This window comes from Drosophila yakuba, chromosome 3R (genome assembly GCF_016746365.2).
Source record: "Drosophila yakuba strain Tai18E2 chromosome 3R, Prin_Dyak_Tai18E2_2.1, whole genome shotgun sequence".
Lineage (NCBI taxonomy): Eukaryota > Metazoa > Arthropoda > Insecta > Diptera > Drosophilidae > Drosophila > Drosophila yakuba.
In genome coordinates this window covers 16,761,134-16,784,131 of record NC_052530.2, presented here as the reverse complement: position 1 = coordinate 16,784,131, position 22,998 = coordinate 16,761,134, and the positions used below count along the sequence as shown (strand labels likewise).

General features: G+C 44.1%; 2 protein-coding genes and 1 long non-coding RNA gene across 3 annotated transcripts; 2 read left to right on the top strand and 1 right to left on the bottom strand.

The window, feature by feature from the left end:
* Window positions 1–7,792: 7,792 nt before the first annotated feature.
* Window positions 7,793–8,899, bottom strand: LOC120321793. The gene is made up of 2 exons (XR_005561513.1): window positions 8,469–8,899; window positions 7,793–8,255 (listed from the first exon to the last, which is right to left on the bottom strand). It is a non-coding gene; the product is annotated as an uncharacterized LOC120321793 (long non-coding RNA).
* A 10,410-nt stretch (window positions 8,900–19,309) lies between these two features.
* Window positions 19,310–20,715, top strand: LOC6537154 (kallikrein-4). Its single transcript, XM_002097679.3, has 4 exons — window positions 19,310–19,685; window positions 19,740–19,785; window positions 19,850–20,019; window positions 20,085–20,715. Exons 1-4 carry the CDS (start codon window positions 19,457–19,459, stop codon window positions 20,489–20,491), a joined length of 852 nt encoding a protein of 283 aa, XP_002097715.2. The 5' UTR covers window positions 19,310–19,456; the 3' UTR covers window positions 20,492–20,715.
* Window positions 20,716–20,896: 181 nt separating this feature from the next.
* LOC120321944 (chymotrypsin-like protease CTRL-1) lies at window positions 20,897–22,522 on the top strand. Its single transcript, XM_039376292.1, has 4 exons — window positions 20,897–21,647; window positions 21,704–21,749; window positions 21,810–21,985; window positions 22,054–22,522. Exons 1-4 carry the CDS (start codon window positions 21,434–21,436, stop codon window positions 22,455–22,457), a joined length of 840 nt encoding a protein of 279 aa, XP_039232226.1. The 5' UTR covers window positions 20,897–21,433; the 3' UTR covers window positions 22,458–22,522.
* Window positions 22,523–22,998: the final 476 nt, after the last annotated feature.

The window sequence follows — 22,998 nt, the reverse complement described above, 5'->3', positions numbered from 1 at the left end:
GGATTTTTAGCACCTGTAACTTTTCCACTTCGCATTCCAAAACCCTCTGCTCGCTGCGCTTCTGAATAAGTGCATTCATCCGACCACTTAGCGAAGAACTATTCGCCCGCTTAATAGCTACACAATGCAATCTTTTCATTGGCATTTTCCAATCAATTGCATTTCGCTGATAGTGGCAGTTAGCGAAGCTGGCGTTGCCATCAAACTGGCAAACTATCAACCACCCAAGCGGCAAATCCGCAGCCAGCATATGCGACTGTTCCCGGTGATGGCAAAATTGGTGAAAATGGTGAAAATGGCGAAAAACCCACAGAGTCATTATTCGCGGCGTTCATGGTGGACAGGAATCCGGAGACAGAACAGAACGGAACAGAATTCGCGGCACTTAAAATGGTTAAAATACAAAGCGATAAATACGCCACCGACTGAGGCATTAAACCATATGCCTGCGATAGGGCCGGAATGTCCTGATCCTGATCGAGGGGGAGGGATGCACGGGTCGCGTTTCGGGATTTGCAATTCTACCCCTCGCGTAATTGTAATTAATTTCCTGTGATTTTAGTTTGTAGCTGAACCGAATGGACTCACCCTGTGTCCCGCCATCCAGAGCAACAGCCCAGTTCCGCATCGACGTCAACGCGGCTGTAGGTCCTTCGTGCTGGGTCCTTGGTCCTTGCTGTTCGCTTTTAATCGTCAATCGATAAATTTGCGTTAACTGTCAGCAGTCCGTTGTTGCGCTGCTTTGGCGATTTATTTTTTGCTGGTCGGGAGTCCCGCTGCTGCGCTCATTTAATGCGATTAGGTTTAATGGCCAGTCTCGGATTCAGCTGGATTGTTGCTTTTTACCCCGACAGCAGCAGGACATTCGCCCTGTTCGGCACTTAAAACTACTTATTAGCCCTCCATAAAATCGCCTTAGACTAATTGGCAATGATTGATTTGGGGACTTTGGCTTTGGCTTTGGCCAGCTGGCAAGCGGCGAAGAGACCGAGGGACGTCCACTAATTTGACTCAAGTCCCGGGCAAAATATGTTTTTAATATGCAAAAACTTTTAGCCAAATGGCTTTTAACTGTCATTAGGCAACTGTTGCCCGAGCGGAGCCAAAGCCAGAAAATGGCCAATGAAATTTTTATGACCCACCAACATTTTGTTTTCACGTATCCCCCAAAAACGACATCATGTGCCAGCTGTTCGCCAGCTCACTACTTTCAGGGCCACCGCCCAACTGGTGTATATGTATGTGAAAACTGAGGACGGGGTTGGGTTTAGCTCGGTTTAGCTCTGGAGGAGCTCTGGAGGAGCTTCCAGGAGACACACACAACAACTAACAAATAACGCTTAAAAGTGGCTCGCCTCACCTGGCCAGCATCCTTTGGTGTCCTCGTTTCTCTCCGGTCTCTAAAATACTTTTTAATTTTATCAGCAGCACACAGAAGCGTTTACATGGCAAATGAATCGATGCAGGCGGAGAAAATGGGCACGAATTGGGCGAGCTCTAATTAATTTATTATTAATGATACAACTTTAGGGCTGCAAGGACATGAGTGTGTACCCAAATAATTTATCTATGTCTTGAACATATTACTATGTAAATTGAGTTATGTTCTACAGACAGCTAATAAAGCTGCTTGGCGCTTGCTGCTAAGTAGGAATTTATTTATAGGAAGCTATTGGTATTAGCAATGTATTATATTATATACCTTCAATTTTTCCCAGTGCTGCTAAATAGGTGTACGGAACGTGCCCGACAAGCTAGCCTCGTACTTTGTCATCAGAGCGTCATCTGGTGAGTTCTCCTCTCCTGAGTTCTCCTCGCCACTAAACCGACATTACCTATTGGAAAAGTGGCCAACTAATCAACGAGCATTTCGCTGGCATTTCATTATCATTCGCCCGACGTTGAATCCCCATTAGCCCCACTCCGACCGATCCTTTCCGCCCTGGGGACCACAAAAATGGCAGCAGTTGGCTCCCGGACCAGCTCAGCATCGCAATGCTCCTTTTGGCTTCGTTGCATTGGAATTTTAATTTGGTTTCATTTCGGTTTAGGGCAGCTGTTGCAGCAGGACGAAGGACAAGGGACGAAGGACGTGCGACACCGAGGACCAACAAGTTGACCAAGATTTAATTGCATTTTGAGTGGCCGGCAATTAATAATTTATGAAAGCAAAAAGCGCAAGAGTGCAGGGAAAAGTTGCTAAAGTTTTTAATAATTTGCGCTTGATTTTGTTTGTATGTGTGGTAGCTGTATGCTGTAGCATAAAGCAAATAAAGTGTTAAGGGGTGTATTTCCAGGGGTTGGGTTGCAAGTTGCAAGGTATTTTTCTGCCAGCCAGGCTGCAAGGTATTGCTTTCGGGAGGGTTGCCATTGCTGACAAACCGCAGCGAATTGCTAAACACGTGCCCCTTTTTCTGTTTTTCTGGTCGCACAAAGCACCCTGAATGGGGCAATGAAAAATTGTAAATTGAACAAGCTGCTGTGGAGTGGGGGGAGGGGAGCGGAGGTGAGGGGCAGGGTATATAGGCGGAAATGGCCGAAGCTTGAGGGTGCAGGGTGTGGCAAGAAGCACGTGCAAAAATGCGTTAAAATTGCGCATTCAACATTTGAACGCAAACACAAACGCAATTAAGCGCGGCGTCAGTGTAATGAAAGTGTCTGGCGGAGGGCAGCCACCCAACCACCCAACCACCCAACCACCCACTGCTTAAACGCCCGCCAAGGCAACGGAAGCGGAAATAACGCAACAGCCTCAGGACGAGCCCAGTGTGCAGTGTCCAGGACGAAGACGAAGCCTCTGGAGGATGTACTTCGTTGATGGTCAGTGCGTGCGAATGCATCGCTCCTGGTTTGCTTGTCATGGGCTTAGGAAATGGAAATGGTTCGGAGACTACGCATGAAGGGCTCTTCCAGGGCTTGCAGGTATATACTTTTGATGAACGGTTGGCACCAAGCTCTCTCTAACTATTTTAGTAAGTAGATTTAGTAAAGCTTAGTAGAAAAGCTAAAGATTTTTCAATTTGTGCAACTCACTTCTTGAGGGTATTGTTATGAATCAAACAAGATGATAGATTATTAGATGATATCAGTACAAAATGTACATCATTCCCTGGGTATCTATAGGTCTAGACTCTCTTCTTAAGGTGCACGTCCTGTTTAGCTAACATTGGCCTACCAAATTGTGATGTGCTGTTGTGTTTTCATTGCTTCTGGATGTTGGGCGTTGGATGGTGGGTGGTGGGTGGTGGGTGATGGGTGGTTGGAAGGTGGCCTGGCTGGTTGGCCAGACGAACCGGTCAGCGCGGTTTTGTAAAACGTTTAATTGCAATTTGAAAAGCAACCTTCAAGGCCCGGCTGGGGCACACAAGGGTTGCTGCTGATGCTGCCGTTGCTGTGTCCAGGATTTATTGCTTTTGGGTCTATTGCAGTTTCCCCCCACCACACCCTCCACACCCTCAGCACACCCAGCACACCCATAACAGCCATAAAACCCCGAAAAGCCCCGTCAGCAGCCTCCACTTGTTGGGGAGCGAGTGTCTGAGCATGGCGACTGCAATTGAGGAATTTCATTTTGAAACATTTAATTTCCAACGTGCAACCCTTGCCGGCGGACTGGGGATTGGATTAAGGGCCAGGGGGGCTGTTGCTGATAGCCGGAAACGGATATGGGGTCGAGCCTTTCACTCGGCCCGTCTCCTGCTCGCCGCTTGTTTAACATATGTTTTCATTTGCAATGCAAAGTTTAATAATTGACCATTCTTTGGGGTTGCTTTTTGCCAACGGCAGTGTAAGTGCACTGTCGGAATGGGGCAGAGTTCCATGTGCGAGGTGTGTAATTGCCAGATCGCTGGAAATGCTTGATTTTTTCCTGAAAAGTGCTTCTGGGCTCGTGACAAATGAGCCACCGAACAGAATCCTTCGAGGGTTGGGAACGTGAGCTGAGGTTGAGAAGATCTTGTGAATGGGTAAATTGCTACATCGCTGCTTTCATTAAGGTAACAATTTGGAAAATAATGAGCTTTTCACTGGGGTGGCTTTTATTTGCTTGCCTTTGGGGATGTTTTTCACAAGAGTGACGTAAAATTTCTATTAAATACTTTTTTACATTTTATCAGAAAAATGTGTAATGGTTTTTCAAAATACTTATCAATGAATTTGAAGCCAAGTTCACGTTCCTTTAAGTTATGATCTTAAGCACATAAAAAGCCCTTAAATGCTAAACTTTGGTAAGAAAAACAAAGCACAAAAGAGCCATAAACCTTCATTATTAATGCCCAACGATATCAGTTCTTTCGTTCCATTTCGGCCATAAAAAATTTACAATATTTCTCGTGCCAATTTCATTACAAAGCAAGCGTTAATTTCCATTATTCCTTCTTTTTCTGATTGTCATTGTTGTCCTTTGCAATTTGTGGCCGTTATTTGCCCAGCTCCTTTCGGTCATTTTTAAACCTGATTACATGCTAACACAAAATATAACCCTCGTCCTCAGGCGGCAGCTTTCACGCGGCTTTTTTCAATTTGTGTCGCGAAAAAATACGGAAAGGAGGAAAAACTCATTCAACTGTGACATTTTGTGTTTTGTTTTGTCATGCCCCTTTTTTTTGGGGCATTTTTCTGTATTTTTGAATAATTAATATATGTATATCTTTGGATAAAACATATTTGCCATGAAGAATGGGTAATGCAAATAAATGTTTTGGGGTGAGATTATGCTTTGCGTTGGGGAAAAAGTTACTGAGTCGACTTGAAAAACGTTCTATTTGATTATCAATTTTATATTATATGTTTATTTCACAATAAAAACAATTAGAGTTATTAAAATGACGTAAAAGGCGTCTTTATTTTATCTTGATCTGAACTGAATGTATAATATATAGTATAATGTATAGTGGTATCTTCCAAAGTTCTACAGAAACATACCAAGCTTGAACCTTCATTATTTCTTTTCGTAGATTCCATTTGACGTTTGGAAACTAATGCTTGTTTAGAGTATTCCAAATTCCATTAGAAACACGAATTTATGGAATAACCCTAAAACTGTCAAAACCAGCGAAGCCTGCTCTCCTCATTGTCATTGTCCTCGTCCTTGTTGTCATTATAAATGTGCGCTCATTTGCCTTAAATAACCAGGACTTTTGTGCACCACTAAATTAGGCAGCGTGCCTCTCTGGTTCCCTATCCCGAGTTCCAAGCCACCGAACCCCATCCACTGCCAACGTCGTTGACCTTTTGGCCATCAAGTGGAACCAGATGATGGACAAGCGTGAAAGGGTTTCGAGTCGAGGGGCAGGCGCCAGAAAATGTTGACAGCTGTTTGTTCGGAATTAGTCAGCGATGTCGGGTCGGAGCGGAGATGACAACACACTCTGGCTATAAGCCGGCGACATATCTTAGCCATGTTAACAGGCGCGAGGGCGAACCCTTTAACCCCTTTTGGTGCGACACGGCGACCTCTTCATTAGGGTTCAAATCTATTTCGATCCACATGGCTAGAAATGCAACATGATTTCTCTTTTAATTTAGGTCCATTAGTATAGCTCACTTTCAAATTGGAAATCAGTTGTGGCTTGATCAATAGTAAAGTGCTTTACTGGATTTAAATTACTCCTGCAAGTGTGACCCGCCAGATCCCTGCCCCTCGCTTTTATTGCGTTTTAATTTGGCTTGTCCTTGTCTGTGAGGCATGCAAGGACATGCATCCAGGATGTGGTCAATATACATAGGTGGGTGGGTGTTGGGCCCGAAATGTAGCATGTTGTCGGCCTGTCAAAGGCCACTCACGAACCGCCCCCGCACTTGAGGGAAAGTCAAACATGACGGAGCCAACGAGTGGACAAGGACACTGACACCGGCAATGGCACAAGGACTCCCCCTAAAGCCGTGCATCCATGCACAGGATGCAATGGCATATTGCAATTAGTTGGAGGTCCAAGTGGTTGGCGAGACTTGCGGCATGTGTGGAGGGCTAATAAGCTGGGTGGCGGGGATTCCCGCCATCCCGACAGCCCTCCGGCCTGTTATCCTTTTGCCTGGACACACACACACTCAGACGAATTTCCGTAATAACCGTCTGCAGCTTAAAGTAATTAGAACGCCATTTTCATGGGCTCCTTTGCAAGACTGCCCCGGACTCGCCTGCACTTCCGGCTGACCCTCCCATAAATTCATTGGCGCAACTTAAGCCGACTCCTTGCTGCTGCTACTGTCCCGAAATACATAAAAGGACACCCATAAATGCGCAGCTTAAAGCCAAGAGGATTCCAGCCGGCGACTCTCTGGATACTCGAATGCAGCGCGTGAGGGGAGCTTAAACCTGGGTGGAGCTCGGAGTCCTTCCAGCCAGGACCTCGACAGGACCCAGCTGCATTATTACGGTCAAAGTAAATTTATGTGCGCTGTTAATTGAATGCTGCGCTGCCTGCGCGGGGTCAGGACCTCGAGTATCCTCCTGATCCTCATATTGCCGGGCTCTTGCGCTCGCCTTACTTTGCATAAGTCCGAAATTTATTTACAAAAAATAACGAATGCTAAGATGGCTGATTACCGAAGCGGGGATACCCTATCCACGGTCAGAGTTTAACCCTTTCAAAGTGGCTTACAACTGAGAGTGGGATGGAAACAGAATGCAATGTTAGTTCTTGCAGATCAAGAAATTAACTATTAATGTCTTATGTAGTTCGGGGACCATAACTATTATTTTCATTTAAGTAAACTATGATTCAACCCATATGCTTGGCCGATGCAGTAGTATGCCCCAGAAGGGATATTGGTAAATGCACGCAAATATTGCAATGGCGAGGCCATTGTCATGGCGACGGTCGCCTATAAGGAGGAGGCCGCTCTTTGTTGGCCATTTTTCATACATTATAATCAGAAAGGATAATGTTAACGCCGACAGCAGCGATGAAGACCACAGGCGGAGCAGACGCCGCAGCCCAATTATGGAGAACTTTATTACTTGCTGACCTTAAATGATATTTTAAACAATAAAATTTAATTTGTGAAAATTTAAAAGGTTGCTCGCAGTCTCTGCTATGTTCGATTGAGCACCTAACGGCGACTACATCTCAACTAAAGTAATTTTTCCCATATTCCTTCAGGCACTATTGAAAATACTCCAAGCGTAAGCCATAAAGCAATTTTATTGCCGGACTCTTGGCAGCAGGAAAACCAGAAGTCGAGCGAAGAAAATCTCGAGCGGCGCGGCGGCGAAGACAACAATTCCCCCAGAAACATTCCCCACATGCCAAACTATTTGATAATTAAGTAGATGCGCGACCTCGAGGAGCATAAATCACTTAATTAACTTGACGACACTTCCAGACAGGCTGCCAAGGGGAAACGCCACGAATGCATCCTTGAAAGTATTCCAAATATCTGAAAAGAAAATAAAAATACGGCCCTACAACCGTGGCTCTCGCATCCAAAGACTGAGAATCAATGCGAAAGCAGCGGCAGAAAAACTATCAAAACTGAAGACAGCCCACTGGGGAGCCATCAATTCATCAAAATGCTGGGCTCTATAAATAGTGCTGGTGAACTTCGATAAAATGCCAAAAGTTCTCTACACAGCGGCACTTCAAAGCCTTGTCGCTGGTGGGAAAGCAAATCAACAATGACAGCGGTCCTACAAAGGCAGTATTCTATATATACCCATGTAACTAAAAAAACAATGCAAGTTTTCTTAAATAATATATTCAAAATATACAAATGATGCACACAAAAAAAAAATCTAATACCTATGTTATACCTATGCTTGTATCTACTTTATAAAAGAAATAAAGAAGGATTACATGTATAAAAGATTTTATTTGAGAATTTATTCAGTGCGGCCATAGGATCAGAAACAGGGGAAATATTTGCTGATCGCGGCACTCGAAAATGTCAACGACTTCCTCTGCCCCCATCACGATCATCAGTGGACCTCATTACCACGCCCATTTGGTGTTGCCACCAATGAGCGGTAGCCAAAAAAAGATTGAAGTACAAAATGCGAGGAAAGCGGCGGCATCCATCCGTGGCACCTTCACTTCTTCCCATGCCTCATGGAGTGAACTCAACTCTTCCTGGGGGCAGGCACGCCCACTTTTCCAAGTGATCGCCACCGTTTCAGCCATGTGTCTCATCTGGCTGGCCGCGATATTTTCTTCTTTTTTTTTTGTGTGAACAGCGGCAAGTGGGCGTGGCAAGAGACGCCCCCATCCCCACAGCATCCACACATAAATAACGAAAGTTGTTGACAGTCTGTGGCACTGAAAAATATCATTAAAAGTGTATAAAATAAACGACTGCAATGATTTACTGGACAGCGAAATCTGAATATACTGGAGGTACTGAACGTATGCATGATTTTGTATTGGATAACTTCAAAATTTGTTTAAACTATTAGGGTAAAGTGGAAAGCACATCCAAAATAAAAAAAAACATATTTAATAATCAAGCTTATCAAAATCGTTGTGTCTCACCTATTCAAAAATATTTACATCACTTGCATCGCTAACAATAAATCTAATCTATTTCTTGGGAAACCTTTTTCTGAATTTCACAGCAATGACAACGGAATCGCCTCCGATTCAGTGGGCCACGTTGTAAGCTAATCCCGGCCTGAAAGTGACAAAGCCAACGCCTTCAGACAATGAAATTTGCGAGCCGGGAAAATTGAAATGAGGATGAGAATGAAAATGAAAATTCAAGAACTTGTTCACATCCCACGCGATGCTACTGTCAGATTGCTTGATTCCCTGATTCCTTGTCCCTGGATCCTTATCCCGGTTCCCAGAAAAACCACCCAATGGAACAACCACCCACTTTCTCGCACTTTTCGAGATCCCAAGTCTGTGGCTGACACCCGAATGGAAGCAGCCACCCGAATCTGCCTCCTATGCCGAATTTATCTACATATAAACAAATATTTTTCTTAAATATGACAACATTTTCAGGGGGCGTGTCAATGGAAATTTGGGGGCGTCGTAGAAGTGTGTGTTGAAATTGAGTTTTCTAAACTTTCTCCCATCTCCCTTGCGCACACGGGGTACAGTACATACGCTGATTTGCCTTCGTTGTTCTTGGCTGGGCGCTTTTCTGGGGGCGTAAGTGTGTGTGTCCTCTGGGATGGGGGCGTGGTCGTGTGTGTGCCCCGCTGTCATTGCCTGTTTTGCAGTTGACATTGAGTGGCGAACGGAGCCCATCAATGATATGCAGGCTGATGAGTTGTCGTTGTTGCTGCTCATGATAATGATAATGCCGAGTGTGTCTGGGTGCTTTGAGTGCCTGTTTACACGATGCTTATGGGTGTGGGAGTTGTTGTTTCTGGTTATTTTTTTCACTTTTGGGGGGTTTTTGAGGAGAGCAAGCCAGGGGGTTGCTACGAAAAATATTTAATAAAATGCCGGTAGAATTTAATTAGATTTTAATTGCATTTGCTACCGGAGCGGAGTGACAACAGCCAGCTTCGGCAAATTGCCGCTTCTATCGAGGAATCTGTTTTTGAGTGATGATTGCCTGGGGGTGGATAGATAGATGTTCGTACGTTCGTATGAGGGTGGTATTATGATGTATTGTGTTATTAATAAGGTATAAACGTCAATGGAATTAATTCCAATTTGAGTTTGCGTCACAACACAAGACTTGCATCAAATCAACTAGATTGTGTGTGTGAAGAAAAGTAATCAGTTAATCTAGACACGAAATGAAAATGAAAAAATATGGAATGAAGAAAGTGGCAGTGAGCAACATTGGTAGATATGAAATTTTAACATTTTTAATATTTTTTAATTCACTGTACTTATTAGCTTTTTTAAAGAAACCTCTACCTACATTCATCACAATTACTTACCGCAGCAAACATTTTTCATTAGCATTAACACTGGAGAACCTTTTCATCTCTGCCTCCCTAGATTGAGTTAAATATTGCTGCCATTGTTCAACTCCTTTTGATCTCATTAACAGAGACCGAAGCAAAAGTAACTCTTTAAATCTTCTGGAAGACAATTCTTCGGTGGAAATCTTTTTAAGCCAATTACGGATGCTCCGTTTCAAGGCGTTTCGAATCGGAAGTGATGCAAACACGAACAAAACTACAAAAATTCTTCGTGATCGAAATCATCATTTGTGATCTCCTTTGAGCTCCGCACACCTTTTGCCCTTTTGCCGCACGACTTTAATCGCTGCCGAGTCATCAAACGAGGTGCAACGGAGATGACACCTTGGAAAATTGGAATCAGAATGCCGAAAGGGTGACTTGGGGCTATAAGGGAATCGGTCAATTTAACACAATGATATAACGAGCTGAACTTGAAATGTAATAATGCGCTTACCCCGCACTTCAGGTGCAGGGAATAAACGCGGTGTTCACTTATTAAGTCGTTACCTCAATTAGATGAGGAAGTACTGCACATGTGGGTCCTTCACGATAAGATCATCCACGCACGAGGGTATGGCTTACTAATTTCCTTTTAATTACTACTTTCCAACGAGTTGTTGTGAGCTGCGCAACCAAAACTCTTCTGCAATTACTCGTCGACCGCCGGAGGATGGGTGTTATCATCCACTGGATGTCCGGGGATGTCTTTCCGTTGTCGACTTTGCCTTAATAAATATTCAGAAATTAGCAACGAACAAATCTTGTGCAAGTTTTTGGCATTAACACCTTTCAATCTGGCCGCGTTGCGTACAAGATTGCGAATATCACAAAACGAATTGGAAGTCATAACAGTAGAACTCACAACATGCGAATTCTTTTTAATTCTTTTTGTTTTTCATATATTACAGAAATAGCTCACATATAAGGCATTTTAACTAGTTGAGCTAACTACTCTGTTATCTGAAAACGACTTTAATGATTATTTGAGCCCGATATATCCACCATAGCCGGCCAACACTGTACTCGGCCCCCTCGGCGAGCACGCAGGAAATGTCACGACATCCAGCAGAAACGCATCGCAGGAGACTTCAGGTTTTTGCGAGCAGCAGTTGGTTTTCGCACTGCACTTTTGAATATGCATAAAAAATTGGTATTAAAACGTCGCATGTAAGACATTAATCAGCTGGCAAAGTGGCAGCAGCCAGCAGCCAACAGTCGGCAGACAGAAGTGGCTCAATGCGGTGGCTAGGTGAAGTCAGTGAGCAGCAAGTTGAGCGCTTGCATCATGCGCTTGATTAATCTGCATTTCCCCCCCACTCGCAGCACCAACCCCCCCTTCCCCCTCCCCCTGTATCCAAAATCTGCGAAAATCTGCGCATAAGCAGCTTGACTCTTGCCAGATTGGATGCAATGGAGGTGGAGGCAATCCTACCCAGCCCAGCCCAATCCACTGCATCCACCACACTTCGCTCGGCTACGCTGGTTGTGTCGGGGTTTATTTTTGAGTGCCCACACAGCGCGAAGTGCGACCGCAACTCTTTGGCCGAACAATAAATTCACATTAAGGAGCAACAAAAAAACGAGAAGAAATCTACAAGAAAAGTTTGTTTCATTAAAAGCATTAGATGGTTTGCTCCCCAAGAGCAGAGACAGCGAGACAGAGCCATCAGAGCCATACAATAATTTTGCATGCCTGGTGGCTATACGAATAATACGAATGTGCCTGTTGATTGTTTTTAGCATCTGTAGCATTGAGTGATGAGAATCCTCCCCGCCCCTGGCATCTTGCATCTCCAACCCGATTCCCATTCCCATCAGGGGCACATATACACATGGCCCTGCAGTCTGGGGCCCTGCCACAAATATTTCCCCCACAATACTCAGCTGGATCTGTGCCATCGGGCTTTTCATTTGCGTATGCGGGGAGATTTTCCAAAACATTTACAATCCTCAAGATCTCACGGAGGCCTAATGTTTATCGAAAGCAGCGAACTGCTGGAGTTTTTAAGGAAAGCAAATTGAACATTTGATGCTCTTACAGAACTCACATCACTTGATAGAAAAGATCTTGTTTAATAGTTAAAGACTTTCTTTACTTAATATCTCAGGTATTTACCCTATTTTTGTAGTAGTTTTAAAGGTGTACCTATAGACTTTTGTATTCAACTTTTCTTTTTTGACTTATACTAAGCCGAAACTGCGCAACATACCCTTTCCTCGGGCAAAGGAAAAACTTTCAACACAGCAGACATTGGCTAGATTTCGATACCGCAACTCAAGTGGCCAGACTTTGACTACTCGGCGGGTAAATGCAGCGCATAATTCACAATGAGTGATTCTTAAATTGTCCATTAAGATAATTTTTATGGTAGAGCGAGTCCGGTGGGGGAATGGGGAAATCGTGGCAGTAGTCGACGACTGCGGTTGCAAGTTGCAACATCCCCATCTCGCAAAGTTGGCTCCTTCGTTTATCAATTAGGGCGGCAAACACGCGGCTGGGCCGCTCGCTAATTATCAGTAAAATGCCTACACATGGCAAATGCGGATTTCTTCGGTGCTGGTCCAAATTTAGCAATGTGCCTAAGTGCAGCCCATGGATGTGTGGATGCGTTCCGAGACTGCGTCATGCTCGACAATTTTTCACGCTTTTCCTGTGCCTGTTCTCTCCGATTTTCCGACTATACATACCTCTCCCCGCAAAGAAAAGACAAAGGAGCCCCAGACTGCGGGCCCCAAGTTTGCCGGCCTATGATTGATGTGCAGTTGATGACTATATAACTTTGTATGATTTCTGGGGAGCAGGCTTGGTTTTGTAGGTGGACGCGTGTTTAATTAGTTTGGCTTCTTCTGTGGTTTTCGGGCAGTCGGGGAAGGCAGAGTGCTCTGCTCATTTGCCCGGCGTTAAAAATGTTGAATAATTGAAATTTCTCGGAATTTTTCATTACTAGTCGAGCGGGATGAAGCGTTCGAGCGGAGTAATAGTTGTTTTTGTGGTCGCGTTGCTGTCTTTGGTTTTTCTAAAAGCATTTTCCCCGAGTTCCTTTTTCGGGAGACGAATTTCGTTGGAAAGTGAATTCGGTGAGGTTTCCTGTTTAAAAATTAGTGATTGTGACTAATTATGCTGTCGTTGCCAAACTCACATAATTAGTGGGATTTGCTTGTGGAGTAATTTGCTTTGATGTGGAGGGCGCTGGATCTGAAAATACTTGTCTGCCTAGAAGCACATGTGTTACAAATAAAATATATAAAATACCTTTCTATCGATTAATACTTACTTATGTATACTTTGTATTTAAGAAAGAAATATTTTGTGTTCAAAGCTATAAATTGCCAATCGGGTTGTTGCAGGACTTCCTGAAACTCTCAACTCCTCAGGCCTTCATCAATATTTGTCCCCAATTGTCAAAGCCGCCTAAATGAGTTGACCGAAAAGTTTAAAGCTGATCAAAAGGCTTCCTGCACTTTGTCTCCGGTTGCATTTGACGGTCAGGTCACGTACAGCGTGTCATCGCTGAGCGGCTGCCAGCCAAATTGGCTACAGTAAAGCATCCGCCGCATTATCTTCATCTTCATCACGGTCCAAATGGTGGAGTTCCAAAACCAAAACCAAAAACGGGGCGCCCACAATTACGTTTGAGAACTACAAACTGCAAACTGCACATTGCAAATGGTCGGAAAGGTTTGTGCAATTTTTCTATTGAATTCTCGCCGAGAGCTTTGCCGCTGGAGTGGATTCGCCGCCACCCGTTGCTCCTTTTCTCAGCTTGTCTCCACTTGCCTCCTGGCCGGCAGCGAGGCACGTGCTCGGAATCCTAAGGAATCCTAAGGAATCCCAAGGACCAAGGACTCGGAACGAACGCAACGACGGCAACAATGTGGCAGATACTTCTACTTCTTCTACTCCGGTTGCCAGTTGGAGAGCTCAAGCATTATGATTGATAAGTTCGTTTTGTGAATTTTTCATAAATTAGGCAACAGCTGCACCGTCGAGGGGTGGCGACCCATCATCGAGTGCCCAATCGTGCGCCATTTGTCTATTTTAATTAAAGGAACTCGCGCTGATCGCCTTCTCGTCCTCATTGTCCTTCATCCAGGATCCCCGTTAATCCTGGCTCCATCATTGTGGCGCCCTTTGTTTGGCATCACGCACGTCTGGCTTCCTTTCGCCTGTTAATCAGTTGTTAAGCGGTGTGGGAAGTGAAATTTTAATAAGAGCCTCAACATAAATCAAATCTGCTCCTCTGTCCGGCAGATGGCGCTGCTCCATTGAGGAGGAGAGATTCCGCTGTGATTGGCAACTCGTTTCCATTGGCCAGTGCAATTACTTAATTATTCTTCCACTAGTTTGGGATAATAAGCGTGTGTGAGCGATGAACAAAAGCGATGTTCACAATGTACACAAGCTCAATATTTTTGTAAATACGTATACTTAATAAAAATATTTAAGAATTCATGTCTTAAGAACATGGCTTTAATTTATACTTGTACCTCTTATGACCTACTATTAAATCGCATTTACAGAGCCACCCCCTAGTTTCCGCCCTACCACAGGATTCCCTTTGAGCGGCAACCACACGGCAGCGACTTTGAAGGGATTCATATTCTCGCATTTGCAAATAATTAAGTGCCATGGCGGGGCAATTTAAATCGCGTGCTGTCCGAATGAATTAAGGCACATGAAGACATCAAGACATGAAAACCGAGATGGAGACATCGGCTAACCCCAACAGAAGTGTCCTACCATATTCCCCCACTTATTAGCAACAACGTAATCTGAATGCGAAATCAAGTCGCAGTGCACAGTCCACAATATCAGTTGACAACTGTCGACGGTCGTCTGGCAGGCATTTAAACGCTTGTCAAAATTATATAAACTGCTGTCAGAAGTGCCGGCGGGAACTAGGGAACTTTTTCCGCCACGGTCTTCTTTAAAGTGCAGCAGTGCACTGAGCCAAAAACTAACTAAAGATGTAAAGACTAAAGCGTAACTACAGCATTTCATTCAGAAACTAAACCTGTTCTGGGAATCTGTTCTTTTCATAACTACATAGCTGACAATTGGTTGGCTGCTGATTGGGAAAGTGTTCATCATATCAGATTTTATCACACTTATTTTCTGAGTGCAGGAATACGTACTGGACCTGCAGTCGGAACTCGTCTCCGTTTCTGTGGCAATTAATGCGAATTTCGACATCATAATTAAAGTGCATGGTGACGACGCTGGGTCTCGTCTTGCGACCGGGTCCATTATACTTAATGAGTGAACTGAACTGAGCCAGAGGACCAAACCATACTGCACCATATTCCCTATATTCCCTTCCCAGCCAGACCAGATCAGAACAGAACAGAACTGAACAGACCAGACCAGCAGAAGTAGAGCGGGCCAGACCGGTCCCAGACCCATTCATTCACTTTTGATATTTGCATATTTTCACATGTCATTCGGCTTTTTGGCATTTCTTTTCCGTCTTTTGTGCGAATGCAATTGCAGTTGCTGTCTGAGGCGAGATCTTCATGCGGGAAGTGAGAGTGGCCCAGGAGGCAGGAGGCAGGAGGCAGGAGCAGGAAGGAGGGGAATCCCCACTGCTGCATCGCATAATTAGCCGCAGACTTTTGCCGCTTGACAAACTCTTTGAAGAGCTTCCCCGTCCGCAGACACGTGTGCATCTCCCAGGGATTTCACTGTTCACTGTTCACTGTTTGGCTTATTTATTGTGGGATGTCTTAATTTATGAACGACTGTCAGGGCCCTGAGACTTTCCATCCGTTTGTTTGCGATGGCGAAAAAGATCGGCAAAAGACAAACGGATCCATTCATTGCACCCGTATGACTCAACTTGCCAACCTAACCAATTCGACTCCTTGGGCTGTGATTCATTCGCACTGGGAGTATCCGAAAGTATTGTTCCTCAATCGCGATAAGCAATAAGCTTTATCTCCGGCATTTGGCATTCAAAATTTATGACTTGCAAAATGCTTTTGGCCTCGGCTAAGTTCGCACTGCTCAGCCCTCAAGTGCAATCAAATAATTGTAATCTCTTTTAAATTGCAGTTAAGTTCTACTTCCACTTCTACTTTCCCACCACCCACCACCCACGCCCACTTGATTATGCTGATGAGCACGTAGCTGTGGCACAAAATGCACTTCTGGTTGCTCCAAAGAAGAGTGCTTGGCAAACTGAGTTTTTCGGCAATCTTAATTAGAGTAGATAAAGCTGATGGCTTTCGGTGCTTTTCCGGTTTGGATTTATTTGCCCAATTCGATTATAAGTAAGTGTTGGTCAGCGAAGCGCGGGGCAACTTCAAAGTAATGCTTAATTCAAAAAGTTTTCAAAGTGCGTTTTTAAGGAAGCTGTTGAGAGCGTGACAGTTGAACCAGATTGAAAGCGCATTTAGATTCAAAATGTGCAACTCTTTAAGAAGCTCAGTTCCTTAAGGTTTTTTGTATGCTATGTACTACTTTAAACTACTACGTACTATTGAACTAAAAACGTAATTACATGCTTTTTTCTACATTTATTTCTTTAGGTATTCATACTGTTGATCATATTTACATTATATAGAACACTACTTATACTTTATAACTGAGTGCACTATCCAACGCTAGAAGATTTCCCGAGAAGTGATCTGGTCTGCGGAAAGCCCTCGGTGGAACGCACTTGATAAATTGTTTACTTTGAAATTAATTACCCCGCTCATTGTTTTCTTGGCCGACGGAAGTTGCTGCCATTGTCCGCCAGGGAGCGCTGTGTTGGCCACGTTAGCCGAACTCCATTGTGCTGCATAAATCAAGTTCGCAGCGCCCTTAGCAGCACTTTCAACACTTTGGCGGCCCTAGCCAGTCGGCTCACATTTATGGTCAGTACCCCCCTCCCAACTATTTTTTGTATGGCCCGCCGATCGTGGCAATAAAATTGCATTTAATTACACGAGTGCAGTGGCTTAAGTGGGCGAAAGGGGGCGAAAAGGGGGTGGGGATGTGGCATGCCGCGTGGGGTTGGCCATTGGGGAATTGGCCTTGGCTTGGAGCCGGGCCAGCTCTTCATTGTTGCGCGCATTTTTGAGCTCATTAAACTGGCTGCAATTGTTGCCATGCGTTGCGTGAGTACTCTGCTGCAGTTTCTGCCCTTTTGTTGCCCGGCAATCAATTTGCAGTCAGCAGTCGACAGTCTGCAGTTTGCAGTTTGCAAAAGTTGCAGAAATGCAAAAACGAAATTATATTTGCGGGGCCCAGGCACATCATTAAAATGCATCGACCTGCAGAACAAACGAGTCAAACACCTCTCGGCATAAAGCTTCGCCAGCATTTGTGAGGAATTTCAGAAATCTCCCAGCATTTCGAAGAGGAAATGGCCCGAGCCGTAGTCCATAATGTTTATAATCAGGTTGTGGCATGCATGAGTTTTCCTTTCTGGAGTTCTGGAAAACAAACTGCGAACAAAGTAATGGGCAATTCCGGCAGAGGTGAGTGCATTCAAAACAAACGACTAGCCCATGGGTCTTAGGAAATATATTATATTTCCAAACCAATTGAAAAAGGCAAACCTATGTATTTAATATTCTTTTTAAACTGAATTGTTGAGAACGTGCCTTGATTGGCAGGCCCGTATAATAATTAAATAGTTCAACCAATTTAGTTTACTCAAATACATATATTTCCTCTCCGATTTCCCAGAGAATTTTAAGTACTGCACCCCTCCGTTGTCAACATGGGACCTTGTTTTGTTTGGCTGATTGACTTTAGCATGCGATTTCCATGTTTTTGCGTAACGCCTCAATGATTGCCAGCAATGGCGTCAGAAGTGGAAATCCATCCCGTAGTTTCGCCAAGATGGCGTGTGGCAGGGCCATAAAAGAGCCTAAACTGCATAAACTGCTTAAACTGCATAAACAACCTAAACAAGCTAAACCTATGGCGATTGTAAAAAGGGCCAGTCACACACTCGCAGCGGCTTTTTCTTGGGAATGCGCTAAATGAGTGCAATAAACCAACTAGAAGGGTCCCCAAGTCATTGTTTATGGCCACGCTTCGCTGAACTTTGGGGGCAGCTTCGATGGGCCGTCTCTTTCTGGCGGCCTGTCTGCGTCTCTTTCCAACTTATCGCTCTCCGATCGCTGGCAAATGGCAACAATCAGCGTCTGGGAATTGCAACTGCAATACTAAAAGCTACATCCACTTCGGCTTGGACCTCAGCCTGTCCGATTTTGTTGCTCTCGAGGAGCGGGAGCAATCAGCGCATTGTCGACAGGTGGAAAACTTCATGGCCAACGAATTGCAGTTGCCATGTTTTAGCCCTTTCACCCTTTCCCTTTTGTCGGGTATTCAGATTTGGGTCATAAATGGTATGGCATTAAAACTCATTTATATATATATTATTATATAAATATAAATAAAAATATATTACATTTTATTATATTGATTTTATCTTATTTGTTCCCTCTGCCTAAATGATCTTTTCTGCTCAGGAAGGGTATTTAAAATTCTGCTGCTCGAATCAATCGTTGTTTTCCGCTTTATTTCGTTGCCGGTGTATTTTGCATGGCCTGGAGCTGATTTCGCTGTTGCCGCAGACTGACAGCCACAGTTGTAACCTTTTTTTCTCTGTGTGTTGACGTGGCCAGTAATTTGTGTTGTTGCTGTTTGTTGGTTGGCTGTCGGCTGAAGGGAAACGCCAGCAGCAACAACAATGGCCACGAACACACATGCAATTTTGGACATTAAAATTTCACACTGCGTTCGCATGTTTGTTTGTTTGTTGGTTTGTTTGTTTGTTTGTTAGCTTGGCTCGGTTGGGTTGGTCGAATGTTTTTTTGCTTTTCGGTCCCTCACATTTTTTTGGTTTTTGGCCAGGGGAGAGCTCCTTTGGCCTGATGCATTTACTGTTTAATTTGGCATGCATTTTGTATCCGCCTTCGTCCTTTCCCAGCAGTTTCTGTTCCTGTTTCTGCTGATGTCGCCTGCCAGGAGCAGCTGACAACAAAATGGCGATAGTGTCATCCAACCCCTGCTCCTTAACCCCTTCTCATTGCACCTGGCTCGAAAAGCGAGGACATCATCGTCATCGTCATCGTCTCCTGTCAACAGCCACGTTTTTGGCCCTTGTGGGCGTGGTCATGAATGGCTGGGGTGGGCAAAAACGGGTTAAACGGGCAGAGGGCACCTTTAATTTGCCTCAAATTTAATTAAGGCATCTCAGCTGCAGCCAACTCGGATGTCGGCGAACACTGGCCGACAGGAAATGGACAGTCTTCACAAATTAACAAACATAGTTTCGAGTAATCTTGTTACACCAAGCTCTTAAAAAGTGCGAACCACTCGAATTCACTTCAATTAACTCGAAACAAATAAATATAGAACGAACGTAATATTTGTAATAATAATATAAATATTTTTTCTTGTTTCCACGATTTTTGACAACATGTTTCCCGGCAACTGTTGCAGAGATATTTTTAATGAAGGATATTTTTAAAGAAGTGAGTGCGCAAGTAAAGAAGTGACCTCACTCCGCTGATAACCTCGCCTAGTTATAAGTATTAATAAAGTCGCACGATTAGCGCAGATTTCAGTCGGTTTTATTTCTTTGAGTCGCGATGAAATCAGCTTCAGCTGCTGTTCTCGTCGCAATCGCTGTGTGCCATTGGTTTTTCCACTTGGGAGAAGCTAAACTGCTTGAGCCAAATTGCGGAATTCGGGCCAAGACGTCGCCTTACCGATCGAGAATTATCGGAGGCAGTGATGTTGATATCTCTTCCCATCCCTGGATGGCCTATCTGCTAAATGAAGTTGGATATTTCTGTTCTGGCACACTCATAACTCATCGTTGGTATACTTGAGACCTCCTCCTTAGCACAGTACTAATAATCCTTACTTCAGAATTCGTCCTGACGGCCGCGCATTGCATTGAATCCTCTTCAAATATGTGAGTAAATCGATCTGCAATTATCGTATCCTGAAATGGAAACTGAAATGCACAACTCTTTCAGAACTGTTCGATTGGGAGGAAGTGAACTTGCACGCAGTTCGGCATCAATGTGCCAAATCCCAGCTGAGGACTACCCGGTGAGCATCGCCATAAAGCATAGGTTCTACACTCGTTCGATTCTGCTGAACGACATCGGCCTAATAAAGCTTGGGAGATCTGCGAAATTTGAAGGTAGCCTATATTTTACAATCCCCACTTGGCTCCAAAGCGAAGAACATGATCCATTTCATTGCCAGACAACATCAGGCCGATCTGCATTATCCTCGACCCGGATATGAGACTCCTGCTGGAGGACGGAATGTCGCTCACGGCCACCGGCTGGGGATTTATGGACAACGGTCTGCCGGCAACAGCTCTCCAGGAAGCCTCCGTCACAGTGATGAATAGGAGCGTATGTAGCGACCAGTATAATATTTCGTTAGCACAGAGCAACCTCTGTGCCGGGAACAGCGAGACCAACACCTGCAACGGCGACTCGGGCGGACCACTTGGAGGTGTGGTGAACTACTACGGGGATCTGCGGTTCGTCCAGTACGGGTTAACAAGCTTTGGAGATCGCAATTGCCGTGCTCCGAGTGTCTATACGGATCTGAGCACCTACTCCGGATGGATAAGCATGGCTGTGAATATATATGGGACATAATTACTGCATAAATAAATTTACAAATAAATTATAAAAAATTACAGATTATACTTTGGGCATTGCAATTCTGCCTGTCTTTTCTTAGGATTTAAAAGAACTCAGAAACAAATGAGCTTCGATTGGTAACTTCATTTCCCGGTAAGTGAATATGAAATAATTAATCTTGATTCCTGGTAATGCTCATATGATTTTACAAATAAACGCCGTTTCAATGAATATATAAGTTCCCCATAACTCGACTGGGTAACTTGATTATCTGATGGATGAATCGGATTATCAGATTGAGGCCAAGGTGCCACCGACTCTTCTGCCCCATGAATAATACTTTATACATTTAGTTCATATTGGAGTTGCTATCTTTAAAAACGCTAAATCCGAGAATGCAAGCGCTTTCACGGATGTACTGAGCATAACTACCACAAATAACCATTTTTATAGAATTTAGATCAGATAATATATTTTCCTGATTTGATCATCCAAATACTTGTTAAGCAGAAGTAAAATGCAGGTAACTCAAACCCTTTTTACTTTTTTTAGCGCTAATTAATTTTCGATATATGGCCGTGAAGCTGTGGTCAAAACGGTGCACCAGCCTGCAATTGAGTTATGGAAAAAAAAAGAACTTACATTTGCTCCAGTTTTGTTGTGAGTGTTAAACCTGAACAGAACTAAGATATAGACGATGTAATCTGGAAAGGATTATGCTACTGTACGAGTAACGAACGCTTTTTAGCAGAATTGCGATGCATTTTATGTTGAAGGGTGGGTAAAAACACTTATGTTTTCTTCAGAAGGATTTCTGAGAATTTTATAATAATAAATAATCTAAATTCCTCATAAGTCCCATAGTTTCAGCGAATAACCAAGTTCCCCATAATCGAGGCCTGATAAGACCGACCTGTGGTCGCTATTAATCCGAACGCATCAGAAATCAGTAGCAAAATGAATGCCGTTCTGTTAGGGTTTACGTGTCTTCTGCTCCCGCTTCTGGGATCGAGTCAATTCCTGGATATGGCCTGTGGGATTCGAGCTCCTAGTCCCGCATCTTCGCGGGCCAAGAATGCAACAATCGCCAGTCTAACTTCGAGTCCCTGGATGGTTTTTCTCCACTCCACTGACGATAGATTCGTTTGTGGCGGAACTTTGATCACAAACCGTAGATAGAGTGTACATATTCGACCAGCAGCTTGTAATTTCTATACTATTTTGCAGGACTCGTGTTAACCGCCGCGCATTGCTTCCTTGATGGAACCCAGCTGTAAGTTTTGAACTAATAAATTATTAGAAATATTTATATATAATATATCATATCCTGCAGAATTGCTCGACTGGGAGAGTATGATAGAGAGGCATCTGACACGTGTCACGATAGTTACTGCACCTATCGAATCGAAGCGTTCGTGGAGAGGGGCTTCAGGCACCGACTATACAGGAAATCGACGATGTCACACGACATAGCCATTCTCCGACTGTACAAAAAGGTGCAGTACACAGGTTGGTATTACTTAGAGGAAACTTAAAATATAAAAATATTCATCTTACCAACACTTTATCCTGCACAGACAACATCAGGCCCATCTGCATTGTAACAGATACCAGGTGGAGGCACTACATCGACTCCTTGGACCCACTGACTGGCACTGGATGGGGCAGGACGGAGTCTGAGGCGGACAGTGGCAAACTGAGGAGCGTCGACTTGGCTCGCAAAAGTCCGGAGGTGTGCCAGAGGTATGCTAAACTAACCCTGACGAGCAACCAGTTTTGCGCTGGCAACGAGTATAGCAATCTGTGCAACGGCGACTCCGGCGGTCCGCTGGGCGCCTTGATCCCATTCGGAAAATCGAAACGCTTCATCCAAGTGGGAATCGCTAGCTTCACGAACCCGCAATGCCTGATGGTCAGCGCTTTCACCGATGTGCTGAGCTATATCGACTGGATCCGCACTGTGCATAACTTCCGCACATAACAACTTGCCTGGAACTTGACATTGGCTTCTTCTTTGAAATAACTCATTGCTATTTATTCAAATAAATAATTGCCTTCCAGAAATGAAGTGTTTTCAGTTTTAATGGCAGCCCCTCAGTTATCATTCTTCAAGTGCCTGATTCACATTTGATTCAACTTCATATTCAATGCTGAATACTCGAGCACTTTTCACGATCTGTTTTCCCTTTTGATTGTGTCTAAGGGAATGCATTACGCTAATTAATTCTTGATATATGGCCGAGAAGCTGTGGCCAAAACGAGGCCACAAGTCTGCAACTGGGCGTAAAAACGACACGTCGGCAATAAAAGGAAGAAATAGCACAAAAAATGTGAGTTACAAAAATGGAGTTTCATTTGGTGCATTTTTTTGTAGATGTACTGACTGCACCATTCCTGCTGGAGCTCTCTGCAAATTCGCGAAGGCAATTAAAATTTAGCAGGCTTTAAAGCTGCGCTGCGGTGACAGATGCCGCGGTGAAACTTTAATGGCAAAACGGGAAATACATATATGAAAAAATATG